The 21,870-nt window shown below is 39.1% G+C and overlaps 1 protein-coding gene across 1 annotated transcript; it reads left to right on the plus strand.

Annotated features, from left to right (window-relative positions):
• Positions 1–224: 224 nt before the first annotated feature.
• Positions 225–12,957, plus strand: LOC124127125 (glutaredoxin-1-like). Its single transcript, XM_046490578.2, has 2 exons — positions 225–610; positions 10,519–12,957. The coding sequence occupies exons 1-2, from the start codon at positions 296–298 to the stop codon at positions 10,615–10,617; spliced, it is 414 nt and encodes a 137-aa protein (XP_046346534.1). The 5' UTR covers positions 225–295; the 3' UTR covers positions 10,618–12,957.
• The last annotated feature ends 8,913 nt before the right edge of the window (positions 12,958–21,870 follow it).

The raw sequence follows: 21,870 nt of genomic DNA on the forward strand, positions 1-21,870 counted from the left end.
TTACCGCGCACTTTTCGTACATCGCCGAAAACAGGTGAAACCGGGATATATTGTGATTAGAGACAGGGCCCAGCTTACTGTACTGGCTCCTAGCTTGGCGCAAGTTGACGACGCGCATAGGGAGCCGGGAACCAGCTTAACTGGGTACGTAGCGCCAGCGCAGCATACCCAGGGAACCAGACTGGCTTAACTAAGGGAGACAACTTTACATACGGACTCGTGACACGGTTCCTTTTGCCTCCTCCACCTTAAACAAAGCAGAAACATTTGGTTGCACGCGCAGTGCAAACATTGAATGATTACTTTCCGTAACTGGTTGCGAGTAAACACAGTTTCAACCATACACTGCTTTGTGCGTTTTACGGGATATACTACAAGCACAATGTCTGACGTGAAATTATTGGTCGACAATAAAATTGAAGAAAAGAAGGTGATGGTTTTCTCGAAGTCAACATGCCCGTACTGCACGAAAGCGAAGGCAGTGCTCAAGAAATACATCGGAGATGGAGAAATCTTGTCGGCGGAAGAATACGAGGTTATGGAGATCGAAAGAGATTCACGGTGCTCTGCAATACAGGATTATCTTTTGAAAATTACAGGAGGAAGATCGGTATGTCACATGGCACAAGTAAATGAAATGTGACGCAAGCCTAGCAACAAGGTTGCGGGGGTTATCGAGTTAGCTCCTCTCAGTCAGTGATCTGAGTGTCAACTCTATAAGTGCACTTAACTTTCATTAATTCGATATTTCGGTTTCAACTAAATTCATGGAGTAGTATAGGTAATGGGGGTTCTGGCTCACTTCAACTGGAGCCAGATTTATATACCTATACTGCTACTACAGGGGGATCGGTAACTAAACTGTAAACAAAGCACGATGTCGAAATCAGGCGTGGTGAAAAAGAGGCCCACTCTAGTCAAGCTACGAAATTGGTCGGGAAGAAACCATCCGATGCAATTAAAATGAAATCTGTGACTTCCGAATCTTCAGCACCGAGGAGAGGCAAAGAACAAAAACTTCCGGATAGAGTAAGCGTAAGATATTTATACCAGCCCCGTGAACTCGAAGGAGGCCTACGTCGCACAACCGATCCTATTTGGTTTTTAAGACATATAACATTAGTAGATTGGTTATGAAAGAAGGAGAGCCTATTCTTTATTATCTTAAAGATGGACCGGGCAGGGCATTTGTACGAGAAGAGTTGCTTATAGTTCCCAACGATACAGTATTACCGCCCTAAATAACCATAAGCATAGGTAGTTACACCATCCTTATCAATCCATCTCTTTGTATCTAAGGGGGATAATGATGTCTTGTTCATTCTTAATCCATATATCCTGTGATTGTAACTTCTTAAAGAGTTCATCTCATGTTTGAATGTTCTACCGTTGAATAATGATTCTTTATACTGTTCGTGTTTGATATGCTTTTATGCCACATACTTCTTAACACCCTTAGCTTTTCTTATCTCTCCATTATCGGACTTCTTTATAGAATACATCTTAGGTCTTAATCTCCATACTCCACTATAGGGGTCCCAGCACATTCAACCTTCATCTTACCTAACACCTTTTTATTTACTACGCTGTGCAGTGGATTAAATTTTCGGGTAATCGCTCGTGTCGTACATATCTATTTTTTCTGCCATATCTTTATACACATCCTCAGTTTGTATTTCCATCAACAAAGTATCTGTGTCGGTATATAACACCTCGCATCTATTGCCCTATTGCTTCTTAAGTTCGTTGTAATAAAAGTTATACATTAAGTGTTTTGACAAGTCAAGAATACTCATACCAACGTACACCGGTCTGTTGAATTTTATATTACTCTTCTGCATATGCAACGCAGCTAAGTCGTTATCGAATATCTTACTTCTGTTAAAAGCCGGACTTGCTATAAGTTTCCTGAGTCTTTCTTCCTCATTAGACCTGACTAATTTAACATCAACACGCTTCCTTAGATTCTCCATAATTTTACCAAATACTGAGTTATTCATGAGCTTATATAGATTCTTTTCGAAATCGCTGGTAGCCATCTTTCTTAAATCTGTGTTCGGCCTTATATAGGGCTCAATCCAAGGGCTTTGATCAAACTTTAGAACTCTGTGTATTTTCTTTAGTTTCACACCTAACGATAGATATAACTGGAGATTTCTGTAGTGAACTATATATTTTGTCTTATCCATCAAATTTGGTACGAGTTTTTCTACATTAGCTAACCTAGTATAACCCATCAAGGAGTGTTGATATTCCGACATCCAATCTTTATTAACCATTAATCAAATTTGGTACGAGTTTTTCTACATTAGCTAACCTAGTATAACCCATCAAGGAGTGTTGATATTCCGACATCCAATCTTTATTAACCATTAATCGTCGAATCTAGACTAATCATCCATATATTCGTAAGGATATACACCTTTTCTCAGCAACAAATGACAGCACCGATCGGTATATTGATTTGTTATCGCAAAGTCATCTGGATTGTTTGCATTAGCTAAATTGTCCAGGGAAGATAACAGAAACTGTACGGAGTCTATGAATCTAAGTCCATTACTTTGTTTTATTCTGGCTTTCCCATCCTTGTCGGTATAATGTATAGTTTTAGTCAAGGAGAATGATATATATTTTTCCATATTATTAGGAATACACGTTAAGCCGCCGTCGGTATTTGAGATAGCTTGCATGATGAGATGTGAATCGTATCCTCTAAGGTTATGAAACACAACGGGGATGGGTATTGTTTGAGAATTCATTTTTAGTTTCAAGTTACACTTGTTATGCAAGGCTCCTCGATAATTACCTGTGACGTGGCAATGATCTCTTACGGAATCCCCATTCAGGGGTTTATTACAAACATGACAACTCCTTCACTTCTTATAGGCCCTCCAATCATCCCTCCTCATACACATGGGTTTCTTACGCGATAGATTTTCCCTGATTATTCTTTTCAATTTTGTAGATATTCTAGGAACTTTCCCGCTGCATCGGGACCTCTATAAATCACGGGCGGGTTTTTTTTCCCATCATACCTTACAACTATATATCCAAATCCACAAGGAATATGTTCTTGAGTTTTGTACGTAAAACTATCTTGATTATCTTGATTGCTGTGTTCAGTATTTTCTATAGGTTTGATAAGCGCTTTGAAGTCGGCGTAAATTACGTACGGTACTGGCATTTGATTACAATAATGTTCAAATTTTAATATATTTTTTCCCTCTTTAGGCATATCAATCCTGATAGCAGTCTGTCCAACACCTCTGCAGTCTTCTTTATGCGCTTCTAATAGATCTTGTCTGCTGTACCCATGCAGGCATCTTTCACGGAAATATTTCTTTTCCTTATGGGTTGTTTGATCGTATAAAAGTCTGCTTAAACTCTTTATCCATGTATAAGGATATTTTCCATCTTTTTCGATCAGAAATGAATTGATTCTGGGAATATGTTCCGGAGCAGAGCTTATCCTGTGTACAACAATTCCTTTAGAAGAATGTCCGAAAACATTTATAGCTAAATTATTTTGCTTTTCCACCTTATCAATTTGTGATATTGGTGTAGGTTCATCTATACCATCGAGGTTTAGTCCATCGTTTTGGGGATAGCTAGAAGGTCTATCCGGATTTTTGTCTACGGGGAACAATGCAGATCTTATCATCATTCTGAAACAGTCATTAGATTTATTTTTTACATTAATTATGGCTTTTTTCTTTTTATAACATGGGGGTAAATCTATATAAGATCCACCTTTGAAGGGCATATAATTGGCTACATCTAAATATAAACTATCGATTTTATCCACACCCCAACCCGAACCTCTATTAGTCCAGCGTTCTAAAGTTTCCTATATCCTCTGAATTGATGTATCTAATGATGTGTTTATAGTATCAGATTTGGTTATAACTTCTTGATTGCTACGGAAATATGGTTCGGTATATTCAGTGCTATCGTCTGCGCTACTTTTACTCAATGACATTTTAATCGTCAGCTGGTATTTTATACTATGTAAATCATCTAATTCCTCGTTTATTTTGCTCGACACAATGGGCTTAACATCATTAACATCCATGTTGGAATTAATATCCATCTTCCAACCTCTTAGATATTTACCAATGCCGGCGGATGTGGGTACAAATTTTAACTCATTATTTTTTTCAACATCATCAACTGATTTATTATCAACATCATTGGATTGATTATTATCTAGTAAAGCGATCAATTCAGCTTTTCTCATTCGAGAATAACCTCTCAGCCCACTGTTTTTTGCTTGAGCTTTGAGTTCTCTAACAGTCTGGGGTTTGTTGTATTCCAAACCGAGTAAATCGATCAATTCAGTTTTTCTCATTCGAGAATATCCACGTAGACCACGTTGCTTTGCCAAAGCTTTCAGCTCTCTGACAACATAAGTCATTGTGATATATAAATACATGTGAACTAATGTCTAATTGGTTTGAATTCTACCCAATCTATTTATCTCATTTCGGTAAGCCTTTTTCCTCTCATAAATAATTTGAAACCGTTTCTTGTCAGCATTGTGACTCTTACATAAACAGTAACTACCTTTGACCCCAATGGAATGGATTCCACAAAAATCTGACATACAGTTCTTTCCACAAATTTGTGATCGGCCCAAGCGTATGAATTTACATCTTGATTTGCCTCTCGCCATTGTGATAAATATACACTTCTAGTATCATTTGTCTAAATGCATGCCCAGCCTAACATCTCCACTGGTGAGTCATAGCTGTCAGGTCTACCGATTAAATGGCTAAAGAAACACCAACGTCAACGTTGCAGTATTATTCATATTGGAGCATCACCCGTTGCAACCCTTGAGGGGGTCCAAATTATTAAAAGTGACAGCATTTCTCTTACTAAGATATTCATGCCGTATAATATACATTTGATAAGGTTGATGTATGCTCTCAAAACATTTAAGCAAGACCAATTAAAGACTATTATATGATATAATAATATACACTATGGGTTTATATCCGGCGCTCGATGAGGCATCTGAAAAGATGGATACTGTTGATGGATTTCAATTACATCAAATAAGCGACATAAAACATCGAATAGATAAGGAGAGGGAGTTTAGACTTGGATTGTATAAAAAGTATCGCAGAGCCGTGAATGCTCTTGATGGAGTTGACACCGCGCTTGTAACAGTTGGCATGGGACTCGGTGTAGCTGGTGTCGGTTTATTATCAACTATAATCGCCGCGCCTATCGTACTTGGCATGGAAATAGCGGCCGGAGTCTCAGGACTGGCAGGAATAACGATAAAATTCATTTCTCGTAAGTTGCAAAAGAAAGCATTAAAACATGATAATATTCGGATACTCGCCGAAGCAAAGTTGAACAGCATTGAGGATCATATTTCAACAGCAATAGCTGATTGTAAGATACCCGAGGAGGAGTTTCGTTTAGTGCTGTCGGAACTCACCAAATACAACATAATGAAGCAGGAGATTCGATCAAATTCTCATAAGACCAGTGGTATTATCGAAGACGAGAAAAAAAAGTTCATAGAACAGGGGAGACAACAAGCACGTCAATTATTCCGTGCCAAAACCAAAGAACTGGTTGGAGATTAAAAATAGATTGCTTACTATCATTAGATCACACCGCATAAAAAATCATATATTCATTTAGAAGAATGCTTACATAAATATATAATAATGGAGAATTACAAACCAACAAAGGAAGAACTTGAAAAAGCTATCAAAACATTTATATTCAGGGACAAAATTATCAAATGGAGAGAATTACCACAAGGTTTATATTATATCAGTGATGTCAAACCAACCAAATACGGTCATCAATTGTTTCTTTCCAATTACCAAGAAGAGTATATAGTCTGGTCTCCTAGTAAAATGAACGAAGAACTTAGTAAAAATGTTGAATATCACTTCGTTAAAAATAATGGTATACGTATGAATAAAAATAATAGAGAATATTGTCATTACAATTTAGTTTAGTCTTATGACTATCGTTGAATCGCATCATCATTTACACATAAAAAATTCCCCCTGTAGTAGCAGTATAGGTATATAAATCTGGCTCCAGTTGAAGTGAGCCAGAACCCCCGTTACCTATACTACTCATGGGGCTATAACGGTTATAAATGGGAAATAATATACATATGTTATTTTTCCGATTCAGTAATTTTCATTATTATATACTGGGATGCAGTTTATAAGCCATTTATTAGGTAGATCTATATACTTATTGACACTGCACATCATGAAACATCGTGGTCTGAACACTGTCTACAGTAGGACATCTTGTGCAGTCAATCAGTTAGGTTTGTCGGCTCTGGTGTTGTAATGAAAATAACAGGTAAGAGCTGTGCCCCCTTCTGATGCATTTTAAAGCATCATGCTTGCAGATAATACACTTGTTGGGTATTGCTCCAACATTTTTAGTTGCATTTAAAAACTTCGATAGATTGGCAAAATGGTTCAGTGTCAAATATTTTGGCTACAGGAAACTGTCCTGGGACTTCCACCAAAGCCACTTTCACTTGCTACATTTGTTCAGTACTGATTCAAAAGCCAACTCGCCATTGTGGTGTCACTAGCCATGCCTATCCTTCCTCATTCCTAATATGATCCACAATATCCTTACAGTGTTCCTTCACACTTTTCTGTCACAAAATTACCAAATGAATTATTAACTACCATGTCATTCATGTGTCCTCATGAATTCGACGTCTGACACCTGAAGCTGCCGTTTTCAGTTCACTCCATATCGGCTCATTCCTCACCACTCAGTATCTTGTAGATTACAGAATGAGATCCGTTTGCTAAATGGCATCGGGATCACTTGTATCAGTGTGGACGTAGCTCAGTTGGTAAGCTGTCAATATTACAATCACAACGCTGCGTGTTCCCTCTGGCGGATTCTCACAAAAACTGGTTGTCTTAGTGACGTGACCTACAGCAGACATCGTCCTCACAGGAAGTTGTGGTGTTGTTAAGGTGCTCCGGCCTATGAAATATTTGTAAAGCAGTCGACCTTTCTATACTGGCTGAAAACGAGGGCTGTGACGTGTAACTCAGGTACTTGGATCGTTTGGGTCCTGAGTTGGACCCGGGTACCCACAGAAGATGTGAAGATGTCTCATGATGTATTGTTTGAGGGCAATAACAATGAAACTCCATGGTTCAAATGCAAGTCGCTAAATGTTTGCATTTCTATCTGAGTGTGCAGTCTTCAATCCTTCTGACCTTTTTGTGTTTGAATAAGGATAAAGCTTCGGCCAACTTCAGTGTATGTATCTAAATAGTTTTTCATTGGACATTTTGTAAACAGTTTGCGACCTACAGTAGGTAGGGTCAGGTACAAGTGTAGTCAATTTGGCTTGTCCGAGCCCTACTGCAAACCGTCTATTTTCACACGTTTTAAGGCATTGTTTCTTAGATCTGGAGAGTCAGAAAAGTGAAGATTTGAAGTTTTGGACCATCAAACGTATCTGCTCACGGTTCCCTTCAGCTCATTTCCCCATTTGTTCTGTTCTTATTAAAAATGTAACGATTAAAACTGTGTTCAATCTTACTCCACTTATTTAATTATTACTATATATATATATATATATATTGTGTGTCAGTAGGGTATGAAGACACACAAGTCACTCAGCTTTGTCGCCAATTACAAGTATAGATTACCACGCTTACTGGATGGGGACTTATTTCAACCTGAAATCCCCACAGACATATTCAGACATAATAAAAAAAATATTTTTTTCACAAATAACCATGGAAACTGACAGACAGATATTTATAAGTCAATAATTCCATTCCATTCTGTTTACAAACTGTTCTACAGTTGAATAATGTGTGAAGAGACCTAGCTAATGTGTTATGATGATAGAAATTTGCTGGACATGTCCTTGTCACTTAGTTGGATTTTGCCATTTCAAATGTCACTTTCACTATGGTTAGAATTGCTTTTCTGTTTCATAAAGTGTTTAATCTCTGGTACTTATTTCTTAGCTTGCCTAATAATGAGTGCACCTATTGTCATTCTGTACCCATGAAGATCTGGGTTAGAATAGGTCTTCAGCAACCCATGCTTGCCATAAAAGGCGACTAACAGGATCGCTGACTTTGTTGATGCATTTCATCTTTTCCCAATTGCTTGGGTTGGTGCTCATGATGTCAATAACTGGATTGTCTGGTCTAGACTTGATTACTTACAGAACATGGTCATGTAGCTTGAATATTGCTGAATGCAGCTTTAAACAATAAACAAACAAACTTTGTATTAGGAGTAATGCCGGACAGGCCCTGCATCATGGGCACCAGTTCCTTAACAAGTAGGTAAATATCGCCCAATGTTGATTCAGTTTTGAAATATAAAGTAAGTTTCTTTCTGCCAGCCCTTGTGCACAGACATGTTTTAATATGCTCCTCAAAATTGTGCCAGCAATATAAATAGGACAATAATATTGTATGTTGCCCAAGGATACACACATGCTTTCAAATGATATATGCAGCCCCCACAGACTCTTTGCTGCTTTTGAGCTGATTTTGTTCACCCAATTGCGAGATTTTTGCCTTGTGCGACTTCGCCCAATATTAGGCTGTGTGCTAAGCTTGGTTATGTGTACACACGTCATAAATACTTCATGGGTGTGAATATAATCCACTACGTACCTGTGAAGTACTTGCCATGAAATTCAAGTGACATAATTCTTTGATAGTCACTTGTGCATGCAACTGCATGTCATTGGACTACAGGTTCCCGCAACTTGCACAAAGACATCTTTACAATAATATTAATAAACTATATGTAAGAATATTATGTAGAGGTAGATCTGTGTTGGTAATACTGAAGAGATAACACTTTGTCTTGCCTAATTCACAAGATTGACTACACCAATGAAAACATAACATTATGATGGACCCTGACAGAATCCTATGTTCATGATAATTCTACACGAAATGATAGCTTTTATACACCTTACATTCAAGTGAATTAGCAATGGTACTTTTCAAAGGACAGAACTGATGTTCCTGGTTGACATTTTCAAAACAACTAAACAAAGATATGTCCAGAAAAAAATACAACTAGTAGCCATGGAAAACAATAATAGTAAAAGCCACAACTACAGTTTATGGTGAAAGTGTGTACCAAATTTTGTAAATGTAGCCCTCGTGGTTTTCAAGTTCTGCTCTGGAGAAAACATATGGATGGATGGACGGACCTGTTTCAATATCCTGTGCAGACTTTGTTGTGACAGGTGATAATTATTGTGCCATTTTTTATACTTTCAGTGTTGAGAGCTCAAAGGATGGAAAAAGTGGAGGGTTTAGTTGACAGAGAGGAGGGGGAATGTTTCTTCCCTTCTGCAAAGATATTGTTTTTAAATATTTGACCGACAGCTATTTATGAGTGGCAGGAAATGAGAAACATTCTTAAATATAACTGATAGCCTTCGCCCAAACCCTGTTCATCCAGAAACCTAGTGTTCAAGACAAGATATTCACTGAACATCTATTTATGATCACAGGGACATTACTAGGAAACCATAAATGAGTCCTCCCGCAACAATTTCACTGAGTGCGTACTGTCCGGATCAACAGGGTTTCATTGTAGATATTTTATAACTGATGTTTGCCAGCTGGCACCTGATTGTCCGATTTTCAAGTGGTTTTATGACAAATATTGTGTGAGGGATCAAAGTAATGAATAGGGACACAAGGTTCTGTAGCTCCCCTGAATAATGGTCTGGAACTTTACATAAGATAAGACCAAGACAAGGGAAAACAAGATACAGTAAACTACGTTTGTAACAAACATTTTATAATAAACTGACGGATATAACAAACTGTTTTTTTTGGGTCCCGGCTATTTACTGTACATATGATGTATACATGCTTATAACAAACTAAAATTAGTAGTCCCATTGTCTTCGTAATAACAGTAGTTTACTGTTGTGGAAAAATTAAACTATTTTTAATCAACAGAGATTTTGACTGCAGGTACATTAATTTACATATTAATACATGCATAGCTGAAGTTGTAATGTTTGACATGTATGATAATGAGATATTGATGCAGTTTTGTTTTAACTTGTTACCTTGTTCATGTGAGCACATTTTTGTTTTCTTCTTTATTATGACCTTTGTAGCATGGCTAGTGTTAAAAATATTTCATAAAGAATATTAGTGAACTACAGGTTTGTGACTATAGTTTTGTTTGTAATCATGGTATGTAAGTAGTTTTCTTGTTTCTAATGTGATATGGGGTGGTGGTCCTGTAACCTAGAGATTAAAGCGTTCGCTCGTCACGTCAAAGACCCAGGTTCGATTCCAACCAAGGGTACAATGTGTGAAGCCCATTTCTGGTGTCCCCTGCCGTGATATTGCTGGAATATTGCTAAAAGCGGCGTAAAACCATACTCACTCACTCTAATGCGATATGGTGGTGGTTTGTTTACATTTGCTGCTTTATACATTCATCTATGTCTTTATACATATGTCTGAACACTTCTGGGTTTTTTTTCAGGTGCCAAGAGTTTTCATCAATGGCAAATTTCTGGGTGGTGGGGATGAAACTGTTGCCGCAGACAAGAGTGGAGAGCTGAAGTCCCTCCTAAAGGCCTGATAGACTGCTAACAGCCACACTGAACATGTCCACTAGATGTCCACTTCTTTATTCATTTTCAGGTTATTTCACAGATAAGGAAAATCAATGAAAACACAGTATTCAAAGACTTTGCATATTAGTGGATGAAATAAATGAATTAAATCAACACAATACGGCATTACTGAAATCACAGAAGAATTCAAGGAAAAGAATTTGTCAAATCCAATTCTGAATTATCAATGAAGGTCTTTCATGTTGTGAATTGTTTAATAGGTCTCCTGTTTATTGTGTTAAACTGCATTATTATTGGATTAACTAGTTAGAAACACAACAGGAAGCAATTTGGTCCCTTTGTAACTACATAAACATATATTTTGTGTTTGATTGTGTGTGTATACTTCATTTTACTTTATATTATGAGCTCACCTGACTGAATGTCAAGTGAGCTAATGTCATGGCATATTTGTCCAGCATCCGGCAGAAACATCATCTGAAAAAAACACTGAATTATTGAAGCTGAAACTTTGCATGCTTGTTCGCACCAATGATGACAACCAATTTGTTCAAGAGGTTCCAATCCAAATACAACATCTCATACAATCATGAGCGTTCATGATGTTATCGTGGTCAGTGTTCTGGCATTGAAGGTAGTGTCATTTGTTGAGGATTGACCTTCAGAACCAATATAGTACATGGGCGGATACAGAGGGGGGGGTTGCGGGGGTGCGCACCACCACCCCCCACCCCCACCCCCACCCCTTTTATTTCGAAAAAAATCTTTATTTCTGTATAAATTACCACCAAAGACAATAAATAGATCTTAATTGTGCACCCCCCCTTTTCAAAAAAGCTGTATCCGCCCATGTAGTAACAGCACTTGTATTACATCACAGCCATACTTGTCAACACCTAATTATGCATAATGTTTCTGCCTGGTATTGCACTTCACATAAACTTCCTGGATGTGCTTTGCATATTATTCACAATAGTATATCATACGCTAGAAAAGACATATAGTTTACTAATGGAGTCCCTGTTAGATACTGTTTTCATTACAATGAGAGTATATCAAACTTATGAGGAAAAGCTCATAATATAAAGGATATGTAACGGGGACGAGAATTATTTAGTTATTACTCATTCTTTGCACATTATCTAAATTCAACGTTGTAAAAAGACGTATTTGGCATGAGAGTGAGGTATGAAGCGGAAAATCTAGCTTCAAACTCAGTTCAGTGTAGGGGAACCGGCAAAACGATCATGTCATGTTGGCTGTGTGATTTCATTCAAGTCGGCAGAACGTTTATCTCTAATGAAATTGGTTGTAATTACCGTCAAGCTACACCATTTGTTCAATTTAGGAGCACAAGAGTCACGACACGAGTTTGCATTTGTTGACATGAGGTCGACATTTCTAACAACTGGCCACTTTGTCCAAGAAGCGCTACTCACATTTACAACATGAAGTTCAAGATCATAAGTAATCGCAGTGATGAATGTTGAGATGATATTTCGACATAATGTGTTGTTTATTAGTGATGTCCTGAACATTAATATTACCATCATGCTTGCACTACAGCAAAGTGAGTGTCCGTATACTCTATTGACACACGTTTGCGGTTTCTATAGGCTACTGGAAAAACTCGTGGACTTGACCATCTTCCCAAGGCAAGGGTAGTTAACTGACTGTACAACTCCAGTTTTCACCCTTACCGAACGAGGCTGTTATTTCTGGGCTCGATTGAAGCGCCATGCTATTATGAGTTATGTCCCTCCTATTGACCAATCAGATACTACCTCTCATATCATTTGCATTTGCCTCAAACAAACTGGCGGCACCTATTCAACACGATCTGATTGATAATCAAAATCTATATTGTGATAAAACGGCACGGCATCAAATCATGTGAGCCTCTTTATTCAAAACACGAGGAAAAGATTTGGTGAAAATAAAAGTCCTACTGATGCGCCCAATCAAATAACCAGTTGATGTAAAACAGTCTCTGATGTTGCTAAACATTGTTTAATAAAGGTGTATTGTTAATAAACGTGATATCTTCACGGGTGAGTAATAAAGTATTTATCAACGTTGTCTATGTTCACAAATTAAATCCTTTATTTCCATTCATCACAATTACAAGAAATACATTTGTGTATTAAGTCTCATCAAAAGTATCCTCAGTGAAACGCTGGGGTATCTAAATGGCTGGTCAGATGTTTGACATCCTCATCTGTATCGACACAATATTCCTTAGTTTCACAGAATAAACAAAGCAATACATGAATCCTTGAAATACAAAGTAAAAACATTTATAATAACCACATAATTATATATGCGTAGTACACATCCTACGATAAGGTTCAAGCAAAAAGGCCTGGGAGCCGTATTGTTATAAGTATTGTTGCTTGTTTACCAATCTCCATTTCATTTTACATTTTTGATGATGAAATAAAAAAGATTAAAGGCCTGGGCTCACAGCACAAAATGACTATATTAACTCCAATACTACAATTTTTACTTCGTGAAGTGGGCCGTGCTTATTTAAAGTTTTGTTGTGTTTTTTCTGATGAAAATAATGCTGATACTGGGGACAAAATATGTATTAGAAAATAAAAATGCTGCCAATGCCTTCTATTATTGCCACATGTCAAATCTCATCAAATTTTCTGTACTGTAGATTCAGGCTTATTCGGAAATAGTATCTGTAACTCAACAGAGTAAACTGAGTGCCTTAAGGGCCAGCACATTTCAAAATCTGTAGGCCCCGTGGAAAATGTGTAGGCCCAGACATTTTTGCTGAAACAGGGAGACATACTCTTGCAATATAAAATACAAAACACAACCAGCAATCTCATTAAAATCAGATCTTAGTTCTTGCTACCGCTAAACAAAGATCTGAGGACATCCCATTACAGGTCACGTCAGACCGACCTTGCGCGAACTTTGACCGACCAATGGAATGACCAATCAGAAGGCAGCTTTCTCGTTCTTTACGGCACTAATTTCAAATTGGCGACTACGTTTCGAAACATATTTTGACAAATTCTCGATTACAAATTTGAAACCTGATCAAAAGAACATTCTGGAATGGGAAATAGAGGGGCTAGATTGTATGGATTCAATCGTTAAACCCGTAACTATCGTTCGGAATAAAGTTTTCAAGGTTGCATGATTAGAAATCACATTCCGACTGTCACTTTCATAATCTGGTAAGCGACGCTCTGATTGGTCGGATGAAAGGTCGTTCTGACGTGACCCCTAATGGGATGTCTTCAGATCTTTGTTTAGCGGTAGCGAGAACTAAAGTCTGATTTTAATGAGATTGCACAACCAGTCAACCAGAAGCTTTACTGCTTTCACACTGAGTTCCCAGAGAGAAGACGAAGCCGACATTTATCAAGGAAATTATCAGCTTGTCATCTTTGCTACTACATGCCATATTACATTTGAGAGATATAATCCTACTGTTTATAATATGAAAGTTATGTTTCAGTGATACATTTATAACTTAATCAAGTGCGTTTTTAATAAGAAATATAAGCCAACACATCATAGGTCCAGATTTTCAGCATAATAGAGCTATCCACTAATGTATTTCTTTTTATATTGTTAACGTAATCGGAAAATGATGATAAAAAATGTTTTAAGTACGATCTATCACCACATATGTCCCGATAATAGTGGCTTTCCACTCAGTGACCGGGAATTAGGGGAGGTTGGAACAAGTGATTTCCGCATTGCATTTAAATAATATCCCCAGGTGGCACCTGTCTAAAAGACCGATTACAGATGGCGCCCATCTCCAGAAGGTCCCATATGAGATATGGGACTATCACGCGGTTTGAAGGTAATAGGCATAAATTTGATGTATTTAATGTAAGGAGCACTATTTTTGGTAAACATAAAACTTTTTCTGATTTCCAGGGAAACTAATTTTGCCGTGCTATATATAAGCAAGTATCTGCTATGTAATACAGTGACTGTTCTGACTGTATGGTCTTGTTTCAAAGAGCCCTATCATTGGGGCATAATGGGCCTCAGCGGTCTACTTTACCCCTGGCTAAGATGTGATCTTAGATTTCAGAATGTTAGTAGATGGACTGCACAATACAAACTCAATAGTAGAGTTAAATTTTCTCCAAAAGTCTGCAACAAAACAGTTTTATTCAGAACTAAATGATGACATCCAAACAAAGCGAAAGAAGTGCTACTTGATGTGATTTGTGCACATGAGTGTGGAGAGTTTGATGAGCTCGTCGGTTTTGCAATGTGCTAAATTATTCCTGAAAGTGCTAAAACCACTGACCAAATGTCCATATATACACATCAATCCACAGTATTACATGCTCGAAAACTTAGTGGAAGACTTATCTTCACTATTGTGAGAAATTACAAAAGAAAAACAGATCAAGGGGCCTATGGAAAGGAGACGCTTGAACGTGCATTTGAGGCTGTTAGATCTGAAAGTTCACTTCGTAAAACAGCCCATGGCTTTGGACTCCCACGATCAACTCTGCAGCGACATTACCAGGGAAAAGTACAAGCCATTGGTAATTTAAACAGATTTTGAAAAATGTTTAATGAGGACTTTGCGTCTGAATTGGTCAGAGATATATTGGACATGCAGCAGGTTTCTATGGAATGTCGTATCGAGATATTAGATAGCTCGCTTTCACACGAGTCGGGCATAAACAATGTCCATAAGCCAGGAAAATGTAGAGAAAATCACTAGCTGGGAAAGAGGGAAAACAGTTATCATTGTATGCAGCATGAATGCGATTGGCAACTATGTCCCTCCACTGATTATTTTCCCTAAGGAAAAGAATGGCCATAGGTCACAAGAAAGGTACACCAGCAGGGTCCTTGGGTTTTACGATCAACCAGGTTATATTCATTGCGTGGCTGAAGCACTTCGTAAAATTTGTCAAACAGCCTGTGAAGAAAAGGTGCCTTCTTTTGCTTGATGGACACAGCAGCCACAAGACACTATAAGCTATAACATATGCAAGTGAAATGGGCATCACTATGCCCACACAGCCCATAAACTCCAACCATTAGACCGAACCTTCTTCGAGCCACTGAAGACAAACTACAATCAATCATCAGTCAAATGGATCTTCTTGGAAATGGAACATTTCATGGATGCTTATCAGCTAACGTCAACCATGGCAAAAACGGTTAATGGTTTCAAGTGCAAGAGCATATGACTTTATAACCCTGAAGTATTTGCTGATGAAGATTTTGAAACACATATTGCAGATTCTTCTACGAGCTCCAATCATGATGTGGCTACTTCCACTTCCAGACATGCAACCTCTACTGCTGCAAGACCAATAGAGCCAGCTCATTCATCAATGCACTGCTGCAGGTGTATCAGAACCACCTCTCAACTCTCCACCAGCTCCAGCCAACCCTCCACCAGCTCCAGCTAACTCTCCACCAGCTCCAGCTAACTCTCCACAAGCTCCAGCCAACCCTGACAGCTGCACTGCTGGTGGTGAACCACCTCAACTCTCCACCTGCTCCAGCCATGACAGCTGCACTGCTGCTGGTGAATCAGAACCACCTCAACTCTCCACCAGCTCCAGCTAACTCTCCACCAGCTCCAGCTAACGCTCCACAAGCTCCAGTCAACCCTCCACCAGCTCCAGCCATGACAGCTGCACTGCTGCTGGTGAACCAGAACCACCTCAACTCTCCACTGGCTCCAGCAAAACATCCACCAGTTCCAGCCAACACTCTACCAGTTCCAGTCATTCCACCTCCACTACCTCAGTCTCTTTATCTGAATCTACAGATGTTGAATCTCTTGTGCATGTTGGATCACCAGCACCACAATTTCCAGGCATCAAGGAACAGATAAAACTTTTATCCCCAGTTCCATGCCGCAAAGTTGCCAGGAGAAAGTGCAAGCAAAAAGGTGACAAGGCTACTGTTGTTACAGCATCACCGTTCAAGAAGTAGCTTCAGGAGAAGGGAAATCAATCAACTGGAGGAAGTGGAAAAAACAACATCAGCAGTTCAAAAGAAAGAATTCAACTCCAAAGTCTGATTCTGTCTCGTATGAATGTTTGTATTGTGGAGAGAATTATGTACATCCTCCAAATGAATACTGGTTGGAGTGCATAATGTGCAAAAACTGGTACCATGCAGAATGCGGCGACGAGAGAAACATTTGTGATTTGTAAAGAATTAGAATTCAATTGTTGCAAGCTGATAACTTAGTTCCACTTTGATATTTCACTATCGTGGTACTAACTAAGTACATAATTAGTTCAGTGTTCTATTTCACAATGATGAGTGAGTGAGTTGGGTTTAACGCCGCTTTTAACAGTATTCCAGTTATATCATGGTACGTCAGCTTAATGTGGGGGGGGAGCCTAAAGTGATGCAAGTCTTAGACATTTACCACTTCGGTGAAAACCACGGGTATGGTGCTGACAAACCTAGAAACATAATCGGGGTCACAATGATGATGTCAACTAAGCGTTTGTTCACATACTCTTTGCTTCACTCCCATGTTAACAGTTAAACAGTGTTGACTGATTCGAAGTCGTGGGACCAGCTGAGGAGTATTTTCTCCTAAAATTGTTATTTGTCTTACTACCATGGTGCCAACTAAATAGGTTGCTTAGAATGCGTTATTTGTTTCACAATCTTTTTTCAGTTGAGTGTAATTCAATGTTTTTTTTATTATCAACCGTGGTACCAAACAAGTATAGTCAGTGTAATTTGCTCAAACTTTGTGGTACCAACTGGACAGTTTGTTCAGTAAAGGTGTGTCCTTTGCTTCGAAATTGCGGTACTGTCCCAATGAGTTGTGTGTTCACAATGTTTTATCACCTCACAACTTTTATACCAGCTGAGTTCGTTGTGTGTTTCATTTTCATGGCGCAAGCAGAGTGTGCTATCAATATCATTTACGTGCCAAAAAGACGATTTTGTCAGTTGGTTTTTTTAATTGTCCCTTCAAGTTCATATTTGGATTAAAAGCTTTTGTCAATGCGTTATATTGTCTTCATTTTGTATAAGGTATGAAGATCGTGGAGCCAAGGGGAAAATCGGGTCCACTCGATTCATTTTGCCCCAAGGGTCGGGGTAAAAAATGTATAAACAATAATTAGCAAAATTTCCAATTTAGCTTTGTTCTTTCAAACAGTGATTAGTGACAATGAGAGGTACATTCCACTCGCCTTTAATGATCCACTGGATAAGTATGACAGTATTCTACATCAAATGAAAAATGTGATAGATTGTTCAGGTGCCTGCTCTACGACGACCTACCCTACCTCCGTTTTTCGAAGCTTTGTATAAATAATACGTGCGTAGATTTGTTTGATGTTTGGTATTATTAGAAGGCTCCAAACATCAATAATATTTCAGTAACCTCACCAGGAGTATATTGTATAGAATTTGGTTTCTAGTGACCCTTTTGTCGTAGTCTAATATAACAAACATTGTTGGTCAAAATAAAGCACATGACCTGAGGTAGCCTATCAAATTACAGCAATTGATACCGTTATCGTGAATGATATATTCAGATTTAGAAAGTCTTTGGTGCAATCATGTTATTTTAAATGTTTAAAGCAGGAACTCGTGACATATGTTTAACATATGGAACTTTGTGGACATATCATGCGAGGTTACGACCTGTGACAAAGATTTCTCATGCATATATTTTGGCATTAAACATCGTGTCCGAGCCTAAAAATCGAGGCGACAAATGCCGAGATGTCATTTAACTTACATTACACGATCGCACGAAAAGATGGAAAGCGTAACTTCGATGTAAGTTTGATAATTTTTAGAAATGTGTTTGTTGGTTTTTATTTATTTCTTCATTTAATTAATATACGATTTTCTTGAAACGTCTTTACATTGCTCTCTGACATGTTCGATATGGACCCGTTGTCCCAGATTATATTTGTTTCACTAACATTGCTGGAAATAGTTCATAATGTTAAAATATGATAATCTGAAATGATATACGTATTTTCTGACTTTGTGAAAAGTGATAGATTTATAAATGAACGATATGACAGGTAGGTTCATGAAACTATATACTATTTTGATGTGGCTACAGAGTGGCCGGGACACCAGCCTACGACGTTGAAAGAGTTAACCAGCAGAGTTCTTTGGAGGTGGACCCTGTTTCACCAAGCAATCTCAGTGTCGTGATTCAATTACCAATCTCAGTGTCGTGATTCAATTACCAATCTCAGTGTCGTGATTCAATTACCATGTTTGCAGCTTAAAATAAACTGCAGGCCATAAGGGCCTGCTGAAATTAAAACTATCAGTCCCAGGACAAATTTGTCTACCTCGGGCCTACGGGCCGACGTCTATTTCGAACAGTGCCCGGAAACCTTGTCATCCGGATGCCATTTACATGAAATGAAATAAATGCTTGCTTACTTACATACTTAGTTTGGTTTTTATCGTGGGCCTTCCGACATATGCGCATTTTGCGCACTGGCCCTCAAGGTCATTTAGTGATGTGGTCGAGAAGGGAATGTCCGAAAGGTAAGTTACTTACTTACTTATATTGGAGATTTTACGTGCGCTTTCCGACAGCAGCGAATTTCGCACACGGGCCCGGCCAGGCCATTTAATGTGTTTCCGAAAAGGGGAAAAAGTTGTTTGGCAATCCAGTAGGGGTGTTTTAGTTGTTGCTTATATAGAATTTGGAAATTTTGAGATTTGGAAAAAATGCCAAGAGGGTTTGGGGAGCGAACTAAGGGAGCTGATGAGTATGGAAGTTTCTTAGTTTGATTATGTGGTTTGGTTTTGGTAGTTTATTGGGGTTTTAAATGCAGTTTATTAGTCCTGTTTTGATTAAGTATACGCCTAAGGCTTTGAATTTTTCTATTTTATTTTGTGGGAAAGGTAAGGCAACCTGGAGGGGCTTTATGGTCGCTTAGAAATAGAAACTGTATAAAATTATTCTTTCATCCAGAAATCCGGTTCTGGATCCAGACAGTGAATTTCGATTACCAACAAAATACACAATATTGTGTTGCACTTGCCTGACAGCAACCACGCTTGACAATGTTTGTTTTGCAATAATTCATCACCCCGCAGCCAACATCAAAGGGGCGGTTATCACGTGATCACTGTGTTTATGAGTTTCCTGCCTGGATCGTTAGATGGGCAGTCTTTGTCATTTGACATTGATGTGTGGTTTGAGATGATTCCACCAATTACACAAGAAAGAAAAAAGGTGACCAAGCATTTGCACTGTACATTGCACCACAATCTATATGGCGAGTCAACCTGCCATGCAGAAACGAATTGCAGTGACAGCTTTGAAAAAGAAACAAGTCTGTCAGTATAAAAACACTAATCCTAACACTAGCTACCACACCAGTTGCAGTTTGTACTCCAAGCGAGCAACACCTCTCCAAGCCTCCAGAGCCTCCTCAAGCCCACCCACAGCACCGCTGATAGCAAGCCCAGGGAGAACTTCAAAGGTAATTATATAACCACTCACCCATCCATTCACAACAACCTACACCTCCTAATCAACGCTCACACCCAAGCCCAAACCTAAAACTACACTCACAAAGCCAACCTAAACAAACTCAAACACTTCAAATTAAAACACAAGCCCTCTAATTAATCTCTTAAAGCTTTAAACAACTCACAAACCCAAAACAACCAAAACTCCGCAAACACTACTCACCCCTTCCAAAACACTCCACCCACAACCCCTCACCTCAAACACCACAACAACACACACTCATCCTATACACCCTATCCCAGCATGGCAGACCAAAGACAAATCGAGATAAGCGAAATCTCTGGCATTACATCCCCTACACCTGCGGAGGCGCACAACACCTCCGACAGGGCAACACCCTCACTCATTCCCACAGGCTACGGCGATCAAGACCCTCAAGCCTCCTACATGGAAACTCAACCCAGCACCCCACCTCCCCAAGCATGCAACACAAAAAAACGCAAACTAGACGCATCGGCATCACCTACCTCACACACCCTCTCACCCGCAGCCCTCATCACCACGTGGGCCCTCTACTTTTTTTCGGCCACCCCCTCAGTACAACTAGCTCCAACACTAACCATAAATAAAATAGGCATGTGGCTAAGGCAACAAAAAATCAATTACCTAAACATCAAACGTAGCTTCAAAGGATATCAGATAATCTTCCCAAATCAGGAATCCTACATAGCAGCAACTAAAATTAAACAAATATTCCAATTCACCGTAAATAGCTCTAAACCTAACTGGCAAATATACACTAGGGGAGTTATTCGAGTGCACCCAAGGGAAACCGACGAGGACCTCGACATATACGCCAAAGAAGCTAACACTATCCAAACCCAACCACAAATAACTAGCCTCCGCAGGATAAAATCAAACAGAAACGGGAAAACCACCCCCACACCTATTGTAATAATAAACTTAAAAAAAACAGCTAAACACCCTGAAGCCCCCAAACATATCACTTTCGGCGCTAACCATAACTTAGAGGTCAAACCCTACATCAAGCAAGTAAGGCAATGTTCAAATTGCCTACAATATAATCACACCGCTAACCAATGTACTTTCAAAAAAACTAAATGCAAAAACTGTGCCCAAACGGACTGCCCAGGGATATGCACACCCTGGTGCATCCACTGCAAATCCATAAAACACTCATCACTCTCCAACCAATGCCCCCACAGACTATCACTCACCCAACAGGCCAACAAACATATAGACATAAACACGGCCAAAATCCAAACCAAAAAACCCACACCGCAAGCATACAAACAACTACTACCAACACCACCCCCAAACAACAACACTCACGCACGCAAAACAGTATACCCAGTCTCCGTATGGGACCAAAATCAGCGAGACGCATACATCGCAAACGAAACAAACACCCCACACATCCCACAAACTCACACTCTCACCCTCCCCGCCTCTCACCCTACAATTACCACATCTACACCCGCAAGCAAAACCCAACGCACAGCGACCACCACACAACCAGCACCAACACAAGCCATCACAGCCACAAGGGCAACAACACTCCAAAACCTACAGGCACCCCCCGAACACCCAGTCAACAGGGAAACTACAGAAACCACTCAGACTCTCGCACCCAAACCCAGCATGCAACCCACCACCGAAGAGAGTGACCAAACTAAAGATAACTTAACCGAAGAGGACGAGTACACATCCTCAGAGGAAATAAACGATCTTACCTTGTCAGCCCCAAAAACCAAAAGCTATAGAAAAAAACTCACCCAAAACGTAGCAA

The sequence above is a fragment of the Haliotis rufescens genome, unplaced genomic scaffold, assembly GCF_023055435.1.
Source record: "Haliotis rufescens isolate VD_foot unplaced genomic scaffold, xgHalRufe1.0.p SCAF_1, whole genome shotgun sequence".
Taxonomy (NCBI): Eukaryota; Metazoa; Mollusca; class Gastropoda; order Lepetellida; family Haliotidae; genus Haliotis; species Haliotis rufescens.

Excerpts from the sequence above, each read along its gene's own strand:
- LOC124127125 (XM_046490578.2), top strand. The coding sequence starts at position 296 with ATGATTACTTTCCGTAACTGGTTGCGAGTAAACACAGTTTCAACCATA. Across the intron at positions 611-10,518 it reads AAATTACAGGAGGAAGATCG|GTGCCAAGAGTTTTCATCAA; the intron begins GTATGTCACATG and ends GTTTTTTTTCAG.